The sequence below is a fragment of the Ostrinia nubilalis genome, chromosome 12, assembly GCF_963855985.1.
Source record: "Ostrinia nubilalis chromosome 12, ilOstNubi1.1, whole genome shotgun sequence".
NCBI classification, from domain to species: Eukaryota; Metazoa; Arthropoda; class Insecta; order Lepidoptera; family Crambidae; genus Ostrinia; species Ostrinia nubilalis.
In genome coordinates, this window is record NC_087099.1 from 9536728 (window position 1) to 9558732 (window position 22005).

At 35.8% G+C, this 22005-nt stretch overlaps 1 protein-coding gene across 1 annotated transcript in view; it reads left to right on the plus strand.

Annotated features, from left to right (window-relative positions):
* Positions 1-499: 499 nt before the first annotated feature.
* Positions 500-22005, plus strand: part of LOC135076531 (uncharacterized) — a 28371-nt gene continuing 6865 nt past the window's right edge. Inside the window, exons 1-2 of the mRNA XM_063970981.1 lie at positions 500-839; positions 2252-2428. Of these exons, the coding sequence (XP_063827051.1) occupies positions 776-839; positions 2252-2428 (241 nt within the window). The 5' untranslated portion in view covers positions 500-775. The remainder of the gene's footprint in view (positions 840-2251; positions 2429-22005) is intronic.

Sequence of the window (22005 nt, forward strand, 5' to 3'; positions counted from 1 at the left end):
ATTTTAATACTTATTCGGTTCGAATCCCGGGTGTAGAATTTTCGGAAATCGTTGAATGAATTTTTCATTATTTTCAAAAATAAAGGAATGTTTTCTTTGAGAAAAATTTCTATCTACAGTTATAATATATGACGTGGCATTACAAAATTCCACCCTGTATATGGATTTTTGAAGGCTTGCATGAAACCGAATGCTTTCAGAGTTTTAGAAAATACTGCAGAAGGACGCCCTAATGTTCCAGAGGACAATGGAGGATTTGGTTTAGGCAGAGGATACATATCCTAACACGTTTCGGCCTCCCTGATGAGCAAAACGGTTAGTATAGCTTACGTAGAATAAAGTTTGTCATATCTTTCTCGTAGTGGAAAAAAATATCATAGCTATCCAATTTTGGAATCTGTTAGAGTATACGTATTAGTTTGTAACCCGTATCTCAAATGCAGCTTATTAGTTTAAAGACACCAAACCGCAAGTGCTGCGAAGAGATAGAGGTCAGTTAGTGCAGTCCAACAGTTAGTTAAGAGGCTTGAGGTAAAGCGCGCGCCAGCACTGCGCGTTTGACTGCCTCCGAAAGCGCACGCGAGTATCGTTTGCGCAACATATAAACCAACACCGCGACGTATATAAAGCCATAAGCCACAGTTACGAAATTCGTCAATCCTTTTCTGAGACCTTCAGTCGACTTCAATGCCGGCTTGAGCCTTACCGATTGTGACACGATCGTGCGGGATATGTGTTATGGTGATTGAATTTGAACGTAACGCAACTGTCTAAGATGAATAGACCCGCGGCGCAGGGCGTGATGCCCGTCGTGCTGCTGTTGCTGTTGGCGACTACTGGTAAGATTAAAACTTTATAGACACTATTAATAATTGTACATTACAATATGGTTATAGTTATAATGCTTATGGTTGGAAGGTGTAGGTACAATTTATTTAAGTACCTAATACTTGCACACATAAAATACAGTAAATTGTCATTTGACACTCTCCTCCAGTCAACTTTAGAGGAGAAATGAACATAATTATTAGGATGATGCATCCACATATACCTACATATTTATTTTTCAGTACAGTACAGGCATTAATCTACACCGCTTTGCGTATATTTCCACATTGAGCGAAGCATAATGTAAATGCCGAGAACTTTGAAGGTTTCATGTAATTCCCACATAATAATATTGTAAACATTCACATTGTATGATGCCAAGTAAAAAGACTAAAACACTCTTAATTAGCGAATATTCACCACACAGCCGGCCTAACCTGCTATAATAGGCAAGTAAATATTTAAGAGCACTAGCCTCTTTAGTCCACTGCTGGACACAGGCCTTCCCAACGCAATACACGTTATCTAGCTGGTCATCGGCTAATTAATCTTCAAAGTGCTTGAGGCCAATACACGTACCTATTTATAATTTGAACTCGCGTCTGGGTGTTCTAAGAAATTCATAAATCTAGATAAAGTTCGTTGTCTGACCCTTAACACCAGTTAAATCAAATCTGATCAGGGTAAATTCCAATCCTCACATTCATAAAGGGTTTCCACCTAAACGCAGTTTTGTGATTTTAAAAAAGATAGTTTGCGGAATTTAGGTGCTTCGCTAGTTGGAGTTTAGATCGTCCACTTCTTGCGCTCTACTTACTTCTCGACCAACACTGATAACGTTTAGTTGTTACAATACCATAACAAGTGTAGTGTGTTGACTGGCCATTATTAATTTAGTCCGTTCCTTTCCTATCATCATCATCATCATCACTGTTGATCAAGCTTCCTCCAATGATTTTCATATTGACCGGTCAGTAGCGGCTTGCATCCAGCATAGGTTGTTTCTTTCAATCTTTAGTTACCTTTATGAGGTTGTTCCTTTCAACCACATAGGGACTATTCCCACCTATCTTTCTCACCGCTGCAACTCCTGTATAGCCAGCATCTACAGCTTAACCGCCAATAAAAACCCAACGATGGTCAAGTTTATCCCGGGAGAAAGTTAAACTGTCATTGGACCCGCAATGAAAATCAGAAGAGGAGTTCGAAGTTTCAAGCACATATGTTTTAAATAATAATTTCTGCAGGCACTTCAGAAGGCAGTCGCGTGAAGCTTACACACGATCTAATGTAGTCAACTAACTGTTCAACACTGATAAAGGCTGTAAATATTTTAATACCATACTTACAGTAACTATGTTGCCTAGCCATTTATTAATTCAATCCCTTTAACCACATCTTAATTTAAGTAATTCATTCTCAGGTTCTTCAGAAGAAGGCAGCCGCGTGAAGCGCTTACGCGCTGACGCGTCTAATGTAGCGAGAGAGCCTGCGCAGGCACTGGATGCGCCAGAACCGGAGGCTGATGCAGCGCCCGCCCCTCACGCTTTCCTCAGTCCTTCAGTCAAGGAATACCTGGAGCTTGGAATGGCTATTCCAGGTGAGTTGGCTGAGCCAACTTGGCTCTGAGCGTTGTTAATCTGGGGAACATGTTTAACATTAGAATAATAGATACTGTTTTAGGGGGTTTTATGGTCTCTAAGAACTAATGGCTCAAAATCACCTGGAACGAACCGTAATGAAAGAAGCCGTACCTTTGGCAAGGAGTTGGTTTTCAGTGCGCGCGAGCGATTTTTCATGCCTATGACTGTGAGGGAGAAAAACTCTCAGTTTTCTAAACCTAAAGAGAATATACCTACATGTACCTACTCGTAATATATTCACACTTGTGTCATTGTGTTATTGTATCTTATAAGCTAATCATTCATGCCTCGAGTTATTATAAAAATAATTTTCAGTAGATTATTCTAAGCGTTAATTAGGAATAGAAAGTAAGGACGTGTAAAGGAACTATACCGGCACTTAACCAGCATCTTAGGATCTTATTTGCAATTATTATGGTTGTATGTACTTAACCTATCAAAGTGATATTTTATCGATTACTTACGTAATATTCGAGTACTAATGAGGTTTACAATCAAATAAGCTGTGATACATGTCCATAATTATCTATTTAATTACATAACAAGTTCTATATTTTATTTTTAAATAACTTGAAAAAATCGAATTGTCTAAGGTGGGAATCCAACTTAAATTCCCTCGTGTTCATTCATTAGAATGTTCGGGGTGTCTTTGCAGTGTTTATGTAACGTAATAGCCCGTGTCAAAAGGGCGTAGCAATTATTTTGTAATTACGATAAAAATCAATTTAGGTACTTACTTACTTACTTATTTGCAGTGGAGGCTGACCTTTTAATTTTTATTTTCAGTCAAACATGGCTATAATAAAATAACTACATAAAATATTAATTAACTTTAATAAATTTTTTTTTTTTTTTTTTTTTGGACTATCCCGCGGATTTATTGCCGCGGTGATTCTGCCAATGTCAAGTGTTTAAGGAGACACTTATTTTAGTCCGCTTCAGTAATATTTTAGATAGGTAATGCAGCAGTTTTTTCCCTTTCTTTTTTTTTTTTTTTTTTTTTTTTTTTAAACCTTAAAACCACCACCTAAAACAACAACAAACATCACAGTCAAACGACACAACAATTATGTTAATAGGGAAAGAGGAGTTAGAATAATTATAGTTTGATGTCAAAGACAGCACAGTATTTACTTAGATATTTAATACAAAAGTGTTGAGTTAATATATATTGGAAGTTGAAAGGACGAGGAGTTTTAAGGGGAAGGATATCATATAAAGAAACAGAATAATTTTTACAATTAAAGAAAATATGCTCAGGGGAACCTTCGTCTTCTCCACAATCACATAATGGGCTATTTCTCACATTAATTTTATGGAGGAAAACTGGAGTGCATGCGTGACCAATGCGAAGACGGCATATCGTTGACACTATGCGTTTATCTATCCCTTTCTGTTTAAAAAACCACGGTTTTCTGGGAATTATTGGTTGGATGTTGGCATAGTGTCGACGATGTGTTTTAGACGATTCGTTGAAACGGATCTGCCATTGGTCAACAAGGTCTCTGAGTGCTAAGGGTAAAGTGTCACAAGCATAAATCGTATTAAGAGGAGACCCTGCATGTGCAGCTTCTCCCGCCCATAGGTCAACCTGTTCATTGCCGCGGATACCACTATGACCTGGAATCCACCCTAGTGCAACCTGAATGTCTTCCCTGTGACAACGAAAGAGAATGTTTTTAATAGCCAGCAGGGTAGGTGAGATTAGCTTACTTCTGAAGATATTACTAGATAAGGCCTGTAGGCAACTCTTTGAGTCTGAAAGAATGATGGACTTATTTAATTTATGGGAGAAAACATAAGAAAGAGCCTCTAGAATAGCCAGCGATTCACCTGTGTAAACAGAAGATTCTTTTGGAGACTTAAAGCTTAAAAGAACTTTAAATTTAGGAATCCATACCGCACTACCAACAATTCCATCCTCTGAAGACTTAGAGGCATCCGTGTAGATAGGTAGCCAGTGTTGCCAATCTCTAGCTAAGCATTCAGTAAGTTTGGAATCAGCCGCAAGGTCACCTTTTGAGATCCCTAAATCTAAGAGAACATGGGGTGGAAAGATCAGAGCATCATAATCAGTTTGGAATATAGGATTTTGATGAAACGTAACTACGGGGTGGGACAGTGAAGAAAGTTTTCTAAGACTAGTTATTAATCTAGGGGGCTCTTTATGGGACCAGTATTTGCAAGAGGGAAGAGAAATTAAATCAGATAGATCTTGGAGTCGGGGTATCAGAGGATGACGGGCAAATTGGCTAACTTTAAATGTGAATCTATCAGACAAATATTGACGTCTAAGATCTAGAGGAGGGTCTACACTCTCAACTTGTAGTGCATTTTTAGGAGAGGACCGCATAGCTCCCAAGATAATTCTTAGACCTTTAGCTTGAATTTTATCTAATTTCGACAATGCTTCTTTACTGCAGGGTTCTAATAGAAAAGACCCATAGTCAAGATGGCTACGAACTACTGCATTGTATAATAGTTTTTGACAATAAGGATGGGATCCCCACCAGACTCCAGAAAGGGATTTAAGAATGTTAATACCCTTCTCGCACTTTAGGATGACTTGATTAAAATGAGGTATGCCAGACATTTTAGAGTCAAGAAGAACTCCAAGGAATTTAACTTTTTCGTCGACAGGAATGAGCTGATTATTGCATGAAATTTCGACAGAGGGGGGATATTTTTTCCTTGAAAATAGTACAACGTTACTTTTGGGAATTGATAGAGCTAGACCATGGTCGTCCAACCATATACTTAAATAATACAGAGCTGAATTTAAACGCGATGAAATATCTTCAATTGATTTCCCAGAAGCATAAAGGCAAATGTCATCAGCATATTGAAGGATATTAGAAAAACATGAAACACTTTCCTCAAGATCGTAGGTATAAATACTATATAAAATAGGGCTTAGAACTGAACCTTGAGGCAGACCTTTCCAGACATATCGTGGGGGTAAAAGTTGGCCATTTGAACGGATTTTGAGCAATCTGCCCATAAGCAAGTTGGTTGCACAATGGACTAACCTCACAGGGAGACTCACGCGAAGCATCTTCTGTCTGAGCACCGGAAGTTGAACATTGTCATATGCAGAAGCTATGTCCAAAAAGACGCCAACTAAGAACTCCCCTTTCGAAAAGGTGATACGAATGTCTGACGTTAAAATGCTCAGGCTGTCCATGGTACCTCTAGATTTACGGAAGCCGAACTGACTATTCGCGAGAATATCTCTATTTTCCACTATCCATTCTAGGCGGTTTTTCAATAAATGTTCAAGAACTTTGCATAAAGTAGAGGATAGGGCAATTGGTCTATATGAAGATGACACGGAGGCATCTTTTCCAGGTTTTAGAATGGGAATAACTATTTGGGTTCTCCAGGACTCCGGAATTATACCAGACATAAAAATAGAATTAGCTATATCTAAATAAAATTTCTCCCCAATTGGGCCAAGATGAGTTAAAAATGAATAGGGGATTCCGTCCTCTCCTGGAGAGGAATCTCGAAGTCCCGAAAGAGCACATCTTAGTTCAGGTAAAGAAAAGGGTTGATCAAATTTATCCGAACTCTGGAGGTTAGGATAAGGGGTAGGTATACAATTTTCAGCAGGGACAAACGGGGGAGTCAGCCCATCTGCAAAGTCATTTAGCCAAACAGATGGGTCGTTTGAAGAAGGAGATTCTATAAATGACCCACGAAAGCGGCGGATATTTTTCCAAACTGCTGCGGAAGGGGACCTAGGAGTGAGGGATTCGCAAAATTTAATCCACCCACATTTCTTTTTTTTTGATAAGAGACGCTTAGTACGAGCCTCCACTTGTTTATATTTTAAGAAGTTCTCCATGGTCATAGAGGCATTATAATCTTTTTCTGTCGATTTACGAAGTTTAATCATCTCCGAGCATTCCGAGTCCCACCATGGAGGGGGAGCGATCTTTTTACGATTGAACTTTTTACGAGGGAATTGTGAATCCGCAGCAGATAACAATGACTCTACAAATATGGAGCACTTCTCGTTTACATCGGTGGAAGGGGAGCTAATATGGTTTGATAGGAGTCTGTCTACCTCTGATGCATAATTGGACCAGTCTACATTATGTAATTTGTATTTAAGTAATGGAGGGGGAGCTGGAGTAGGTAATACTGATTGGGGCTTTTTTATAATAATGGGGAAGTGATCACTACCATAAGCCTCTGGAAGAACCCACCATGAACAGAGAGATGCAAGGGAAGAGGAGCATACTGAGAGGTCAACAGCTGATCTAGGATCTTGACTAGGATATACTCGTCTTGTCGGGGATCCATCGTTCAGGACACATAAATTGAGATCCTCAAATATATCCATTAGTTGGACAGAGAAGGAATCACAGCTGTGAGCACCCCAGGCGATATGATGGGCATTAAAATCTCCTAACAAAAGGATAGGTGGAGGAAGTGAGGAAAAAATAGTCAATAATTCTGGGATAAGAGAAGGGGTAGGGTGAGGAATATAAATGGACATAATAGAAATATTCATAACACGAGCAGCCACAGCGTTAAAAGCTGGACTGTGGGAAGGGATGGAGAGAAGAGAGTATGAATAGCTTTTCTTGATAAGAAGACAACAACCTCCGTAGCTATCATCTCTGTCATCTCTAAGGCAGGCATATCCTGGAACCCTGAATAGGGAACCTGGTCTCAGCCATGTCTCAGAGATGGCAGCGACTGCCACTGAATGCTGGTTAAATAAATAAATTAGATCAGATTTTTTCGGACGGACACTTTTACTGTTCCATTGAAGAAACTGAGAAGTGTCCGTCGTCATCTTTATCGTCTGAGGATCGAAGAGATTTAGGTAGTTTGTTGAATAGTATATTAAGTTTTGAGGCAACGTTGTTCGGTAGTGAGTCACTAAATTTTGAGAGAATTACCGTGAGCATTGACAGGCAATTTTCTATTAATTGGTCATTCTCAGATATATCTGAGTGGGAACAACCTTGTAGTGCGCAACCATTAGGCACCTGAGAAGGGACATCAGCAACTAAGGCCTGGTGGGCCTGCCTATCATATCCTTTGGACAGAGAGGATCTGCTGCGGGGAGTAGGTGGATTTATCCTTCTAGATACACTCGGTGTTTGTTGGGAGGGGATTGATCTTGGGGGAGATTGTGGTGATGGGAAGGAAGCAAAAAATGAATTACGAACTTCTTTTGCAACATCGTTATATGGTTTTCTTGTTTTAGGAGTTAAGTCTGAAGCATCTAAATATGAAAGACCTTCTTGAGACATAAGTTGCTTTATTCTTTTCTGTCTGATGTGTTCTGGGCAGTTTTTGTCTGTAGCCAGATGGGCCCCCGTGCAAAGTAGACAAGAAGATCTCTCATCAGGGACATTACAAGCGTCACCAGAGTGGCTTTGAGCGCAACGGAAACAACGGGGTTTAGAGCGGCATTGATTTTTTATGTGTCCGAACCTACAGCAATTATGGCACTGTATAGTTGGAAGCTGGTATACTTCCACCACCAGAGAGGTGTGGAACGAGTAAATCCTATTTGGAAGTTTTTGCCCAGAAAATGTGAGGACCACAGTTTGTGTAGGAGTCCAAATAATATTCCCATTGTTAGACACCTTTCTGTTAAGACGCCTGGCTTTTAAAACAAATCCGAATCCCTCTGGGATTTCAAGAGAGTTAATAAACTCATCGAGGGTCCAATCTACCGGGACACCACGGACTAGACCCATTCGAGTAATATGGTATGTGGGAATCATGGCATTGTATTTGTTGTCTGTCAGTACCTGGGAATTAACAAAATTGTTGGCATCTTCTCCAGAGGTGAATTCGACTGCAATTTTATTTCTGCCAACATTTCTAACGCCATCTTTGGCGATGCCTTTAATGTAGTTTCGGTGCAGAAATTGGCCAAACTTAATAGGGCGGATAGTGGTACCCGCGGCAGGGTCAGGTTCAGTACGAGAGCAATGAACAATAAATGGTCCGCTGTCGTTTGCTGTGTACATACGTGCCTCAGTGAAACTGGGGTGGGTATATATAGATTGAATGGAGGTCGACGATTCCTCTGAGTCCCGAGTGCGTTTATCTAAGGTTTCCTTGCCAGTCGGCTCCAACGGAAGCGTACGTTTTCTTTTCTCAACATTTCGTTGGCTCTCGTCAGAGAAAACCGGCTGAGAAATCATAGTAGCATCGTCCGGAGGATCCGGAGGTTTTGGGGGTACATCCATAATTGATGCCCTCAGAAGAGATAGGATTTAGGGACAAAGGAAATAGACAATCACAAAACAAATAGTGTTAAACACTTACCCAGCACCCACAAATATCACAACACTTAGAAAAAGGAAAGAAAAGTTATTTATAAAAGTGAAAAAAGAAAAATAAATTTCGCGCGATGTGGCTCACTTCAACATCAACGGCAGAATCTCCTTTAATAAATTAAACTCCACTTAATAGTTGTTGTGACAACTAATTAATATTTTATTTTATATGCATTGCGAATGACATTTACAAAACGATTAAGTTAGAGTCGATACTTACTTAGGTAAAGAATTAATTAATTTTTGATTATTAAAATTAATTCCAATAATCATACTCAACAACTTAATTACAACTTTTAAATCAAAATCTATGTAGGGTGAGATAGATTTTGATTTAAAAGTTGTAATTAAGTACGTAGTACTAATGTAACCTTTAAGATGGTCAACATTGTATCGAAAAGTTAGAAGTATGGTCTGTGTTACATTACATTTTATATGGTGGTGTACTATGATTTCGTAAGTTATCCTACAATCCTGAATTTACCATTATTAAACGGGTACTTAAATAAAAACAAGTGCATTTTCCTGAAACAATGTTAGAAATCACATACAAAATGTCAAACAGATTCTAGCTGATTGATCTATTTTAATCTAAATTTTGCAATTCAACCAATAATTTCAATGTTATGCTTGAGTTTCAATACGTGTAGTTTTCAGCATCGTTTCAGTATTTTATTTATTTATATTATTTTTAATTTCCCTAGTATCAACATCAACGAATATAATTATTGTGATTAATTAACCATCGGTAATAGGAAGATTATACTGTAAGTAGCTCAATGTGTCTAAGCTAATCATGTAGTACCTACCTATTTACTTACATAGATTTTACCGAACATAGTTCTCACGGATAGACCATTGAATAGAAAAGATATAGATAAATTAAAAATACTTATAAAACTTAGTTGGCCTCGACATTTGTACCGCATAAAGTTTATAGACATGTTTACGGATCTCAGGCTAATCAATGAGATTAGAGTGATTGTCTATGATGATGCTGCTCTTCCTTTATTTTTAAATTGGGGAGTATCACTAATGAATTACTTTAAAGTAACATCGAAAATCGTATGAGAAAACCTGCATTTACTAGGATGACGCTCATTTGATTACGCACATTATCTTATGACATTATAGGACGAGGATTTGTAAGTACAGACAGCAGATTATATTTTTATTTATTGTTTATTTAATGAATAGTAAAATAATTAAATAAGTATACTTCATGAGTTGCCAGTGACTTGACGTGCGACTCTACCATGCATTATTCTAAATGATACACGCACCTACTTCAATACTAGCGAAACAAATGCCACCCAATTTTTACCCCGAATGGACTCTATTAATTAACCGACTTCAACAAAAAGAGGAGGTTCTCAATTTGGTTGCTTTACCATTACAGTCCTTTACAGTAGTGATGAGCTACGAGCAATGGTTATTCGTGATCAAGGTGTCTAACAAGATAAGTCAAGGTTGTTCATTTAGATGCACTAGGCATGACTCAGAGGAAACATTTATGGACAGCATTTATTACATGAACTTAAATTGGGATTTATTTAAGTAACTTCTAATAATAATAATTTCAGCAATAAGCTGTAAAGAACTTAATCACAGAATAAGTAATAGTACCTTAATGTAGAATATTGACTGAACACGAATTGATGTATTTAATCCTGGACCGTATTTTCCGATCCTTCCTTTTTAACTGAAGATATGTGAGATCCACGCCAATTCCTCCAACAACATAAAGTAGCTACAGATTTGTAGCTTCCGTTTTTAACTGGTTTAAAAATAGATAATAGAGTTAAAATAAATGGCCGATTCACTATCTCAGTCCATGTTTAAGCTCTATCATTAGTAGAAACCATTGTTTAGTCAGCTTTGGTCGGGCACGAATCAGCAGGGCGTGTCTATGGTGCTCACGGTAACCTTGCCGGGTCTTTGTCTTTATAGATTAACTCTTAATTGTGCCAACAATCGTGCATTATGCGCGAGGTCATGCGCTTGCGCTTAGTCTAAGTTTGGACACAACTTACAACGCGAAGATGCTGTGCCCATGTTTGAATGAATTGATATTCGCTAATTACTTTGTTTACTGATTCGAGCGTAAAATGAGGGCTTTAAGCAACATTACAACCTTTTGAAGAGTTTCTGACTTCTTATTCAAATATTGACGATTATGTTACGACGACCTACTTCGAATTTAAGTTGGGAAACTAGAACCATATTTAAATAATTAACAGCGATGGGTTGAATTAAACGGGAAATTATATAACGTTAAGCATTAGCAGTAAAAACTATACACAAGCTATTTAACACAGTCGTAAATCTTCAAATTAGAGTTATTTGTAGTGACATTGTATTTACAAACTTAAAAAAACACAGACTGCAATCTGCATTGATTAGCGTCAAGTTATCGATGATTGATTATGATTACAGTTTGTAAGTAGAAATTAATATTTATATTGTAAAATAGGTACTATTAAGGCGCATCGTGTCGACAATGCTGCGCCGGCGCGCATAATTTGCCGCATTTGCGTGCATCCAAGTGATTAGGAAATCTGAAGTTTATTGGCAACGAACACAATATGTCTCTGGCAACAAATAAATGGGTCACACGTGTTTTGCAACAAATAATGGAACATTAAACATTTTTGCAGTTAGTCATCATTTGATTCATGTTTGTAATTGTTGGTTCATTTCCCCCAATCATTGGTTTTGTAGAGACGCGCTTGGCAACTATCTGCAACAACTACTGTTTCGATTTTGCGTGTGTCCTCAAGATAGAGTTCTAGAAAGTTATTTATTTATTAATTAACCATCTTTAATAGGAATGACCTACAAAATAAAGTGTGCCTACCTATCTATTAATAAGAATACTTATTCGGTTGATTGTACGATTAATTATCAGAACATCTTCTGATCCTTCAATCAAGATCATAAACCTGAGAACACTATAAAACTTCAGTCAACATATTTTATAACACCTATAAACAAATTAAGTCATCATGTACGCCGTTATATCACATCACGCAATTGCAATGTAAAATAATATAAAAATTGCCAATTACCGTAGTTTTGAGTCATTCACTTGTCGAGCAACCCGCCCTGACATTCTGTGCACCGCTAAGGTCACTCGAAGGCAGTCATGTGTGCCCGGTATCACAGCTAGATGAGATCCCCATATATATGCCCTTAGTTCTGACACCTACATAAATTTAATGAATTTTGGTAGAGATAGATTTGACATTAGGCAAAGAGCTTTGTTGAAAAAAATCTTGATGAGGGTGAAATGGAAAAAAGTTTATAGAGCTTTTAGATTATTATCTAGATGCTTAACTTTAACATAATGATGATGTTCAGTAATCTAATATAGTAAATAATCAGTAGGATAGCTTTTGATAGTTCCAGCAAGAATACAGGAAACAGGTAAATTAAGGAAATTCGCTTACAGTTTAAAATAACATTAGTTATTATTTTTATTCAAATGCAAAAATATTACCAATTTCAGTTTTGTTAATTAGTACGTCAAAAGAAGTTAATTTTTTTAAATCTTGTTTTAAATTAAACCATTAATTACAATTTTGACTACGTTTTGCAACGGAACTTAATTATCTTTGTATGAGCTTGTAATATCTGCCGGTACCTTCACATCGGTCACAGAACAGGAAATTCTGAACGACGGAGCTGCTTGCAATGATTGTTTATACTACATTTAGGTCATTGTCGCATTGTTTTATGACTTTTTTCTTTTATAACTTGAACATTATTTATAAACTATAAGTACCCCTGTTTATACACATGTTTTTTTTTTCGTTTATTTTTATATGCATTTTCTCTACATGTCTCTTACTCAACTCTAAAGAAACATTATTTTTATCAAAAATATGCTGTAGAAGGTATAACGGTTATATACGAGGTCTATAACCGCCGCAGATGGTCCATGATGCATTGCATTCTACTAGTAAAACGTGATGCTTTTGTTTGGTTCTGAAGAGACCTTTTAATAAAATGCTATTATAAGTCACAATCAAACCAGTTTAGCCGCTTCTAGAACATCACAGCAACCGCAACGAAAGCAAGGTACAGGCGACAGCAGATCAGACATTCTGGTTACAAAATTCGCTCATATTGCAACTACGTAAGTGTCACAATGTGAAGCTTAACGTGCTGTTGTCTGTACCTAAAACTGCGATAAAAGTGCCGCAATGATACATCACTCTGATAACTTAATGATCGGTTATTGCAGCAATTAAAGTTGGGTCATTCTAAAATCCATGCAAATATATATTGTTATTGTCGTAGGCTCGAAGTTACAACTATTGTTTATCACAATTCTCACACCTTTTTGCATCAACGAGCGAACTCTACTGCTTAAGCTTGAGTTAACGATTTATTTCTGGATTTTGTGTTATGCAATTCGCATTTGTTATTATGTATTGGACAAGGCTATTACCGGTCGTCGGTTTGTAGACATTTAGCGTGACAATAATAATTGTTTCCTGTGATCACGTAATTTTTGGCAGGCAAACAATGCACGAGGTGAGGTATTGATGGATAATTGCGAAGGAATGGCCGGCGACGACGTGTGGGTGTGCACACAATGGCTTAAGCTATATAAAGGCTATATAAATTATACATGTAGAGGTACAGTCGGATGGTGCCACGAAACTTGTCATGTACTCAAATTAGTAGCAGATCTGCTATAATATTAACGACATTACGTAATAAGGATGTTTAAAATGAGCTCATCAACGAAGTGGTTTACTCGTAGGTTATATTACAGATTAAAGTTTAGATGCAGATTCATTTTCAAGTAGAGGCTTTTGATTGTTTGAATTTGAATTTAAATAGGCAGGACAGAATCTATGACTGAGATCAAATCGAGTTTGAGTGTTATTTTGTAATACAGATCCAACGTCTGTCTATCATCAATAGAAAACTGAGGACAGTTAAATGTCATACATGGTAAACCTGACATGACATATTCTAATATTAATAAAAAAATGACATTCAAAAACCTATTTTGCAATAATTTGTTAACCCTGATCCATTGGTCATTGTAACATTCGCAACTGGCACACCCGTGAGCGTATGCGCCTCATGGAGTGTTGCACGATATCTTATTCACTACGATTATACTTGACAGTGCGATAACGCGTTGAATGGCAATAAAAACATTGACTAAAGGTTAACTGAAGCTTAATGGTCGTAGATTAAAATACCAACGTTGTCGTTATTAGGTTTAGTTTTTTAGTAGAGCTAGAGCTAAAATTAAGAATAAAGCTATCACTGAAAAATGAGGCTCATGACAGTAAGACTTCATGATAAACTTTAAAGTTCATTTTTCTTAGGTATCCTAAATGTTTGATCTAATTTCGTGAAAAATACTCGTTTAGAATAGTAAAACTACTGAAATATTTTAATTTTTCATGATGTACCATTTGGATCAGTATGATATTTATTTATTTTGTTATTTTGTTTATTTATTTTGTTATATGCAACGGTTGACTGTTTAGCAGGCACATCGTGGTCTCGTAGACTTGCGCCACAAGCCCACACAGTCATCATAACTACACTTGCGCCATGAACATACCTACATGCATTTGCTTTTATAAAAATAAAGTCTAGTGGACAACTACTGGTGTCCTAATTGTAGATGGACACAAAAGAAACACCAACAAAACGAATGCTGAAATCACTTTTAAAACAAATTTATTTATACACGCACAGGTCCCAACGACTCATTTTCATTCCACATGATAGAGAGAGAGAGACGTTTGTTTTGTTAATTTTAATTCTGCGGTAAATAAACGACACCTAAACAGAATTATAATGTCATTATTACTATTACATAAAAATGAAGTTTCGCCAATGAGACTATTATAATAATAAGTTAGGAACATCCGAGACTTATTTTGCATATTATAAGGCAGCATGAAGTCATTATTAAATATTATTATAATGAGTGTTTACATTTAACATCCACTACATTTGTGGAGCCTGTCAAGCCGGTTTCGCGAAGATGCCTCCCCGGTTTTATACAATATGACTTCTTGTATTATTTTGTGTCTAGATTTAGCTTTGTGTTTGAAGGTAATTCGATATACATGAAATATTGATAATTGCACCGGTTTTGCATGGCAAATAGGCGAGTAGGTATCGTACTTAAGTGATTTGATTTGACTTTGTGAGCGTCGTAAGTTTCAAGTTTTATAATGACTGCAATAAAACTTATCCAAATTAACTTACATTTCAATTATGGTTATACAGTGTGAGTCACGTTAAAGTGTACATATGAAAATATGTGAAACTATAGTCTTTTTCACCTAAGATGATCCGTATGACGTTTCGAGTTTGAAAGATTTAGAGATGTCACATAACTAAACCATAGCGATTTATCTATCGATTTTTTTCGAAGAGTTAGTAAAACCTACTTTTAGAGAAATATTTTATTTAACAAAAAACATGTTTTTTTTTCATTACAAATATTATTGTAACAATTTTTTTTGATAATATTCAAATTTCATGGTTCGTGTTCAAAAAAACGATTCCTAAAAAGTACTGGTTCTGTTTCTTTAAATTAAAAACTATTAATTTATTTTTAATGCGTTTATTAAAGTCAATAATCGAAAAATATAGGTAGTTCATTTTTGTGATGTTTTTAATAACTAAGTATTCACTGCAATCGATTAATGAACCGCGGAAATAATCGATTTTATTATACAAGAAATACCCCAGCACTAAATCTATTCCGTTTCACACATTGCGTACATTAAATAAAAAATATTTTTACATCGTATTTAATTAAAATATAATCAATAGACTCAGATTTTACTATATATTTCAAGACAAGGTAGTTATTTTTTTTTATTATATTGCTAATAAAATACAAATATTTTTTCAAAAATATTCTGCATATGTAGTATGCGTAATATGGATAACCTTGAAGTGTCATACGGATCATCTTACGTGAAAAAGACGACCTATTTTTATCGACAAAAAAGAGGTCAAAAAATTTTTGAGATTTTTTTTTAATTTTTTATAGAATTTTATTTCTTCCAATTACTTCTCTTAAAGAAAACGTAATAACTTTTATAGCCTGACCAGGAACATAAAAACCCTGGCATAGAGGCGCGTCAATTGCATTTGATAGTGCAACACTGAGTACAGTCGTACCTGTGTTAAATTAATAGGCTAACTTTATGTATCAGGATTCAGGATTACGGGCTAATTTGATATTTTCATAAATTAACGAAAAAATATTATTATAGGTAACCTGGTTTAAATAAATTAAATGAAACCATCAATCGAGCTAGTAGGATTTATTTTATTATTCATCAATAATCAAATTCAGAACTTGAATATTCAACTGCAATGTCTGCTCATGAACGCTTCAAACTCGGTACTTCTTTCCCAATTCCATAAAATTCAACACTTAGAAAGTGACAAAAACTTTAAAATAGGTAGTTGAAACAAACCACAGCTAATTTTCATAGTGGACTGTACTATACGATAAACATGTCAGTCAATTTGACAACCTTTGTTGGAAACATTATTCAATGAAAATATTGTCCGAACCCTTGGTATTTCTCTTCGACAAATACTTTAACACATTGTGAACCACTTTTCTTTCACGACTATAAAAAGATTTTAGCAATTTCATTCACAAAATCAATTGCGCACATTTAAAATAAAGTTTGTTTACACTTTGACAGCAATAGACTGACATGCAAGGTGACATGTCAATGAAGTTTTCAGTTACTGTTGCCATTAAAAGAAATTAGTACCATTAGTTTTCCGCAACATGGCGAGGGTTTTTATGTTCCTGGTCAGGCTATAAACTAAGAGGTATATCCTGATAAAATAAAAACAGTAATAACGCTAAATAATAGGCGATACTAAAAACATACATAAATACCCAGAAAATGCCAGCAAATAATAAAAAATGATACTTTTTGAAAAAAATCTGCTTAAAAATTCGTATTTTTTTGGTTATTTGATAAATTTCTCAAAAAAATGCCCCTATAATAGGTGGTTTTTATTACTTTGTATTATTCTCTATCGTATTATCTTTGTAAAACCAAAAATCGCATGTCTCTATCCCTATCACAACATTTGCTATGATCGTTTGAACTAAGCCTCTCCGGGCGCGCCATTCAACGCTTCGTTAACAACGAAACTGAAAATGGCTCTAGATTTGTAATTTTGATAAAGACAAGTTAGATTTCAAATAAAAACCAAAGATTTCGAAGTAAAATAAGCATTTTAGTTAAAATTAAATTTGTCTCTACCTGTAGCGGAGAATAATGTTGTGGCAGGCCTATGTTCAAACGATCATAGCAAATGTTGTGATAGGGATAGAGACATGCGATTTTTGGTTTTACGAAGGTAATACGATAGAAAATAATACAAAGTAATAAAAACCACCGGTTATAGGGGCATTTTTTGGAGAAATTTATCAAATAACCAAAAAAACACGAATTTAAAAGCAGATTTTTTTCAAAAAGTATCATTTTTTATTATTTGTTGGCCTTTTTTGTATATTTTGTGTATTTTTTTAGTATCGCCTGTTATTTAGCATTATTACTCGTTTTATTTTATCAGGATATACCGCTTGGTTTAAAAGTTATTACGTTTTCTTTACAATAAGTAATTGGAAGAAAAAAAATTCTATAAAAAATTAAAAAAAATCTCAAAAATTTTTTGACCTCTTTTTTGTCGATAAAAATAGGTCTAGTTTCATCTATTTTCATATGTACACTTTAACGTGACTCACACTGTATTTATACCGAATCTCGTATTCTGAGACGATGATTGGTACCAGTAACAGATTTTAAATTATTCTTGAATTTTAATCAACTTTTGAGCGTGTTTTAGTTAAGTAAGATAATAGAGTTATTCCTAAAGCTCATTTTCATTTCATTTATCCATCACCCAATTCCCTAGTGTATTCATGTTATACGACATTATTTTGAGTACAACAACATTGAGTTCAATTAGAAACAGTGTGTCAATTGAATAAGCCTAGTTTTGTTGGTTACATAATACACGTTTTCACTGTCAATGCCGGAGTCGTAAATGTGGCATGTTTGGGTCCTTAGAAGCTTAGGTAAATTGTTATGTAAATGGTTTTGACCTTCCAACGTACTTGTCCGTCCTTTTTGGTCTTTATTGCTTATTCTTTGATTTTGTTTTGCACTTAGCACCTCAACCGGTGGCATTTGGAGACCTTTACACTATCTACTACCTGGATGTTTGTTTTTGTCACTTTTTGACTTCTTGGGGTTTTTACGTTAAAATTAGGTATTCTCAACCAATATGAGAGCTTGAGTTCTCTTGTAACACAACTCTATAAGTTAGCTATACTTTGTACGTGTGCGCGTTACGATAGTGTCTTGTGTACCTTCTGGTTTTCCTCAGTACTTAAATCATAATCTGGTTGTATGCAACTGTTACGAAAAACCTCACCATGCGTTCGCTAACTGTTGTATAATAGCTCTCAGTATGAACTATCATTAGGTGTAAGACCGTTACTATTCCGCATTGGTTAATTACGAGTCGACAGTTGTGGGGAAATGAAGATTGTTCCAAGACAGTTGATATGACTCAAAATCGTTCATGATGCATACAATTTTGAGTCTCTAGTCACAGCAGTAAGGATGTTCATGTAACCAAGAAAGTGGTCCAAAATATTGTATCAATTCCATTCATATTGCTAATAGTTTGTATTCTATTTAGTCTCCACTGTAGGAGAACAACCCTTGCAGGCAATGGAGCAGTGGAGGGTTTGGTCTCCACTTCTCACGTTTGCCATTTGGATTTGGAAGGCCTGTTGCTAGTATTTTGTACCTTAGTCGGCTTTTACGACATTTAAACGTGAAGAGTAGGAGTGGTCTGCTCTGCCGGAATCACACGACTAAGTTTTATATTTACTTGTAATAATTACAGATGAAAGGCAATTACCACCTAAGTCACTGTTTATTATAAAACTAAACGTTTATGCAATATCTTGACAGTTACATAAAAACGTTTATGCTTCTGGCAATACGTTGGTTTGGCTTCTCTGACGGGGTTGCACATTTACGTTTACTACGACAAGCATTTATTCGTAGCGATTGCATCCTGATATGACCAAATCAATTTGCAGGTAGATATATCAAAAATGGTTAGGACGAGTTAACTATCAATTAAGGGGCCATGTTTGGAAATAAATTAGTTACCAATAATACGCTTCTGGGCACTGATTTCTGGTTCTAGCTCCTCTTGCAAAGTGAATCTAAATCGAGCTATTAACGCCTCTCACTGCATTGTGCAAGTAGGACTGGTGCAAGCCCGATATTCGCCCGTTACGTGCACGGTTGCATCAATTGTGCTTGCTCTCTGAATTAATAAGAGTCAAAGGTTGAGTTGTTACTGGACATTCCTGGAAAACGATTGGAGCTCTCGATCAAACGATTACCGCGTTACAAAACGGAACAATGTCGAAAGTCACAAAAATTAAGAGACTGTCATTTTAAAGTCTAACCCCCTTATTACAAAAGTTAGTCTCTGGTCGAACTCTGGTTTAAATTGACATTTAGTATGGAAATGTCATTTTAAACCAGTTTTAGTCCCGGGTTTAACTTTTTTGTAATAAGGGGGTAAATGATCACCTGACTACTATAGTCGACTGCTAGTTAAATCATAATCCATTTTTAGGTTTAAGTTTTTAGATAAGCGACATCTAGTTAAATTCCCAATTGTGTTTTATTTCCTTCAAGGAACTAACTAACCAAATCATTAACAACTGACAAGATTGGCATAAAACTTATAAGTTTGTATTAATAAGAGCTACACCAATCTTTGTGCTCTTTGTCCTAGACTATTATGCTGTTTATTGGTAATTTATGTCATAAATTATTACATTCGAATGTTCTCCCAGAGCTGGAATGATCGGGAGGTCAGCAGGGCAGAGTGAAAGTGGTTATAGCCAGCGAACTTTCGCATCTTTACTGCCGGGACCTATTATGCGCTAGGCTTTGCCTTTACAGAAAATCGTGCCTCAAATTAAATAGGTAGGTTCAAGCTCGATCAAGAATCGTTTGAAATTGTTAGATTCAATAATGATCGCCTGATTTAATCTGAAATTATAATGATAGTTACGTCGCTGTATTATTCAGGTAAACTCATAATAATGGTTAAAGAGGCTATCGTTTTCAACATTATGAAACTGAAATTAGGCAGTTAATAAGCTAATGAACAACTGTTCGTTTATTAATGTTATTAATAAACAGTTTTGAGTATACTCTTATTTATTACACAACAGAATTAATACTGCATGTTACCTACAAGACATGTATGAAGTGTTCCATTATAATGAGCAATAATTTTCATGTAACAGTAGACCTGAATACCTTTGACAAATACATTTCGAATTCGTACGAACACCACACGTGTGACTATAAATAATAAGTAACTGCTCACAGGGCGCGCCGCACGGTGGTCCCGATTTAATAAAACATGGACATTGATGCTAGAAGCACGAAATTTTTTTTGATGGTTACTGCTATGATAACTAATAAGGCAAAAAAATATTACAATCCTACGACGTCTATTTCGTAGTAAAAAAAAATAAATACATATTTTTTGTATGGAAGAAATTACGTTTCTGTCAATTTTTCGAAATTCTTTAACGATGTCAAGATGCCGATCACACATGTTATAAAACAAGTGATTCTGAGTATTTCATGCGAAGATACTTGTCACTTATCTCTGCGTACTTTTGAGTTATCGAGGGTTGAAAAATCGATTTTTTTATATCAAATATTTCCACGAATAATTGCCAAAATTACAATATGGTGTATAAGGGACACCTTTGATGACACATAACAACGACTCGCACTCGCGCACGCTCGTATGCATCAGCTTTTAATAAAATAAATTTAAAAATTAAGGGAAATACTTAATACAACGTTGTATGTATAGGTCCGCTGGCCGTCAAAAAGTCGCTTATACGAGAGGTTGCCCAATTTACAATATGTCCATCATTGATAACTCACACAAATATCATCTCTCTCTGAAGGATAACAAGTTTTTTTTGTTTCCAGAAGCTCTTGATAGGATGGAAGCCCATAAATACTCTTTGAAGTGAGAATGAATCTCAAATTGCGATATTACCATTTTGACAAATTACATGATGTAACTAGCGCTAACGTTTATCTTCAGGTAGACACAGTTTTAAGTTAAAAGATTGTCTACTATTTCACACTGTTTTTCGTTTTGGAACAGTTCTTTGATTATAGGTAGTCGCTAATTTCGTTTTGTTAGACTCTTTCAGTTTAGCACATAAAGCGTAAACTAATTCCTCCTCAGAATGATCTAAAAGTGTTAGAGAGCGCCTCTTCTTCAACAGAAGAAGAATTTTGCATAAATCTTCAAAAGGTTTTTTATTTATACCAGAAGTCGATGGTTGCACATCTACTTCCGCAGTCTCATCAACTGGAGCGTCTTCCTCGGTGTTAACGTTGTCTATGCGTTGTGTTAACTCGGTAAAAAACATTTTTTAAATCTATATTTTTACATTTCGGCCAGATATTTCAGACTAAAATGACGAACGTATTGGCATTGAATTTTCTTCCGAAGATTTGAGTAATTATCAAATCATTAAGTCGTAATTTTACAAGAAATATATCAAAGAAGATATGGTCTGCTTCCAGCAGAGCCCAAAAGACATTTTTGCACCAGAATTCGCATTGGCTAGACTCTGAAATTGTCTGGCCGAATTGTAAAAAATATAGATTTAAACAATGTTTTTTACCGAGTTAACACAACGCATAGACAACGTTAATACTGAGGAAGACGCTCCAGTTGATGAGACTGCGGAAGTAGATGTGCAACCATCGACTTCTGGTATAAATAAAAAACCTTTTGAAGATTTATGCAAAATTCTTCTTCTGTTGAAGAAGAGGCGCTCTCTAACACTTTTAGATCATTCTGAGGAGGAATTAGTTTACGCTTTATGTGCTAAACTGAAAGAGTCTAACAAAACGAAATTAGCGACTACCTATAATCAAAGAACTGTTCCAAAACGAAAAACAGTGTGAAACAAAGAAGTCTGGAAACAAAAAAAACTTGTTATCCTTCAGAGAGAGACGATATTTGTGTGAGTTATCAATGATGGACATATTGTAAATTGGACAACCTCTCGTATAAGCTACTTTTTGACGGCCAGCGGACCTATACAT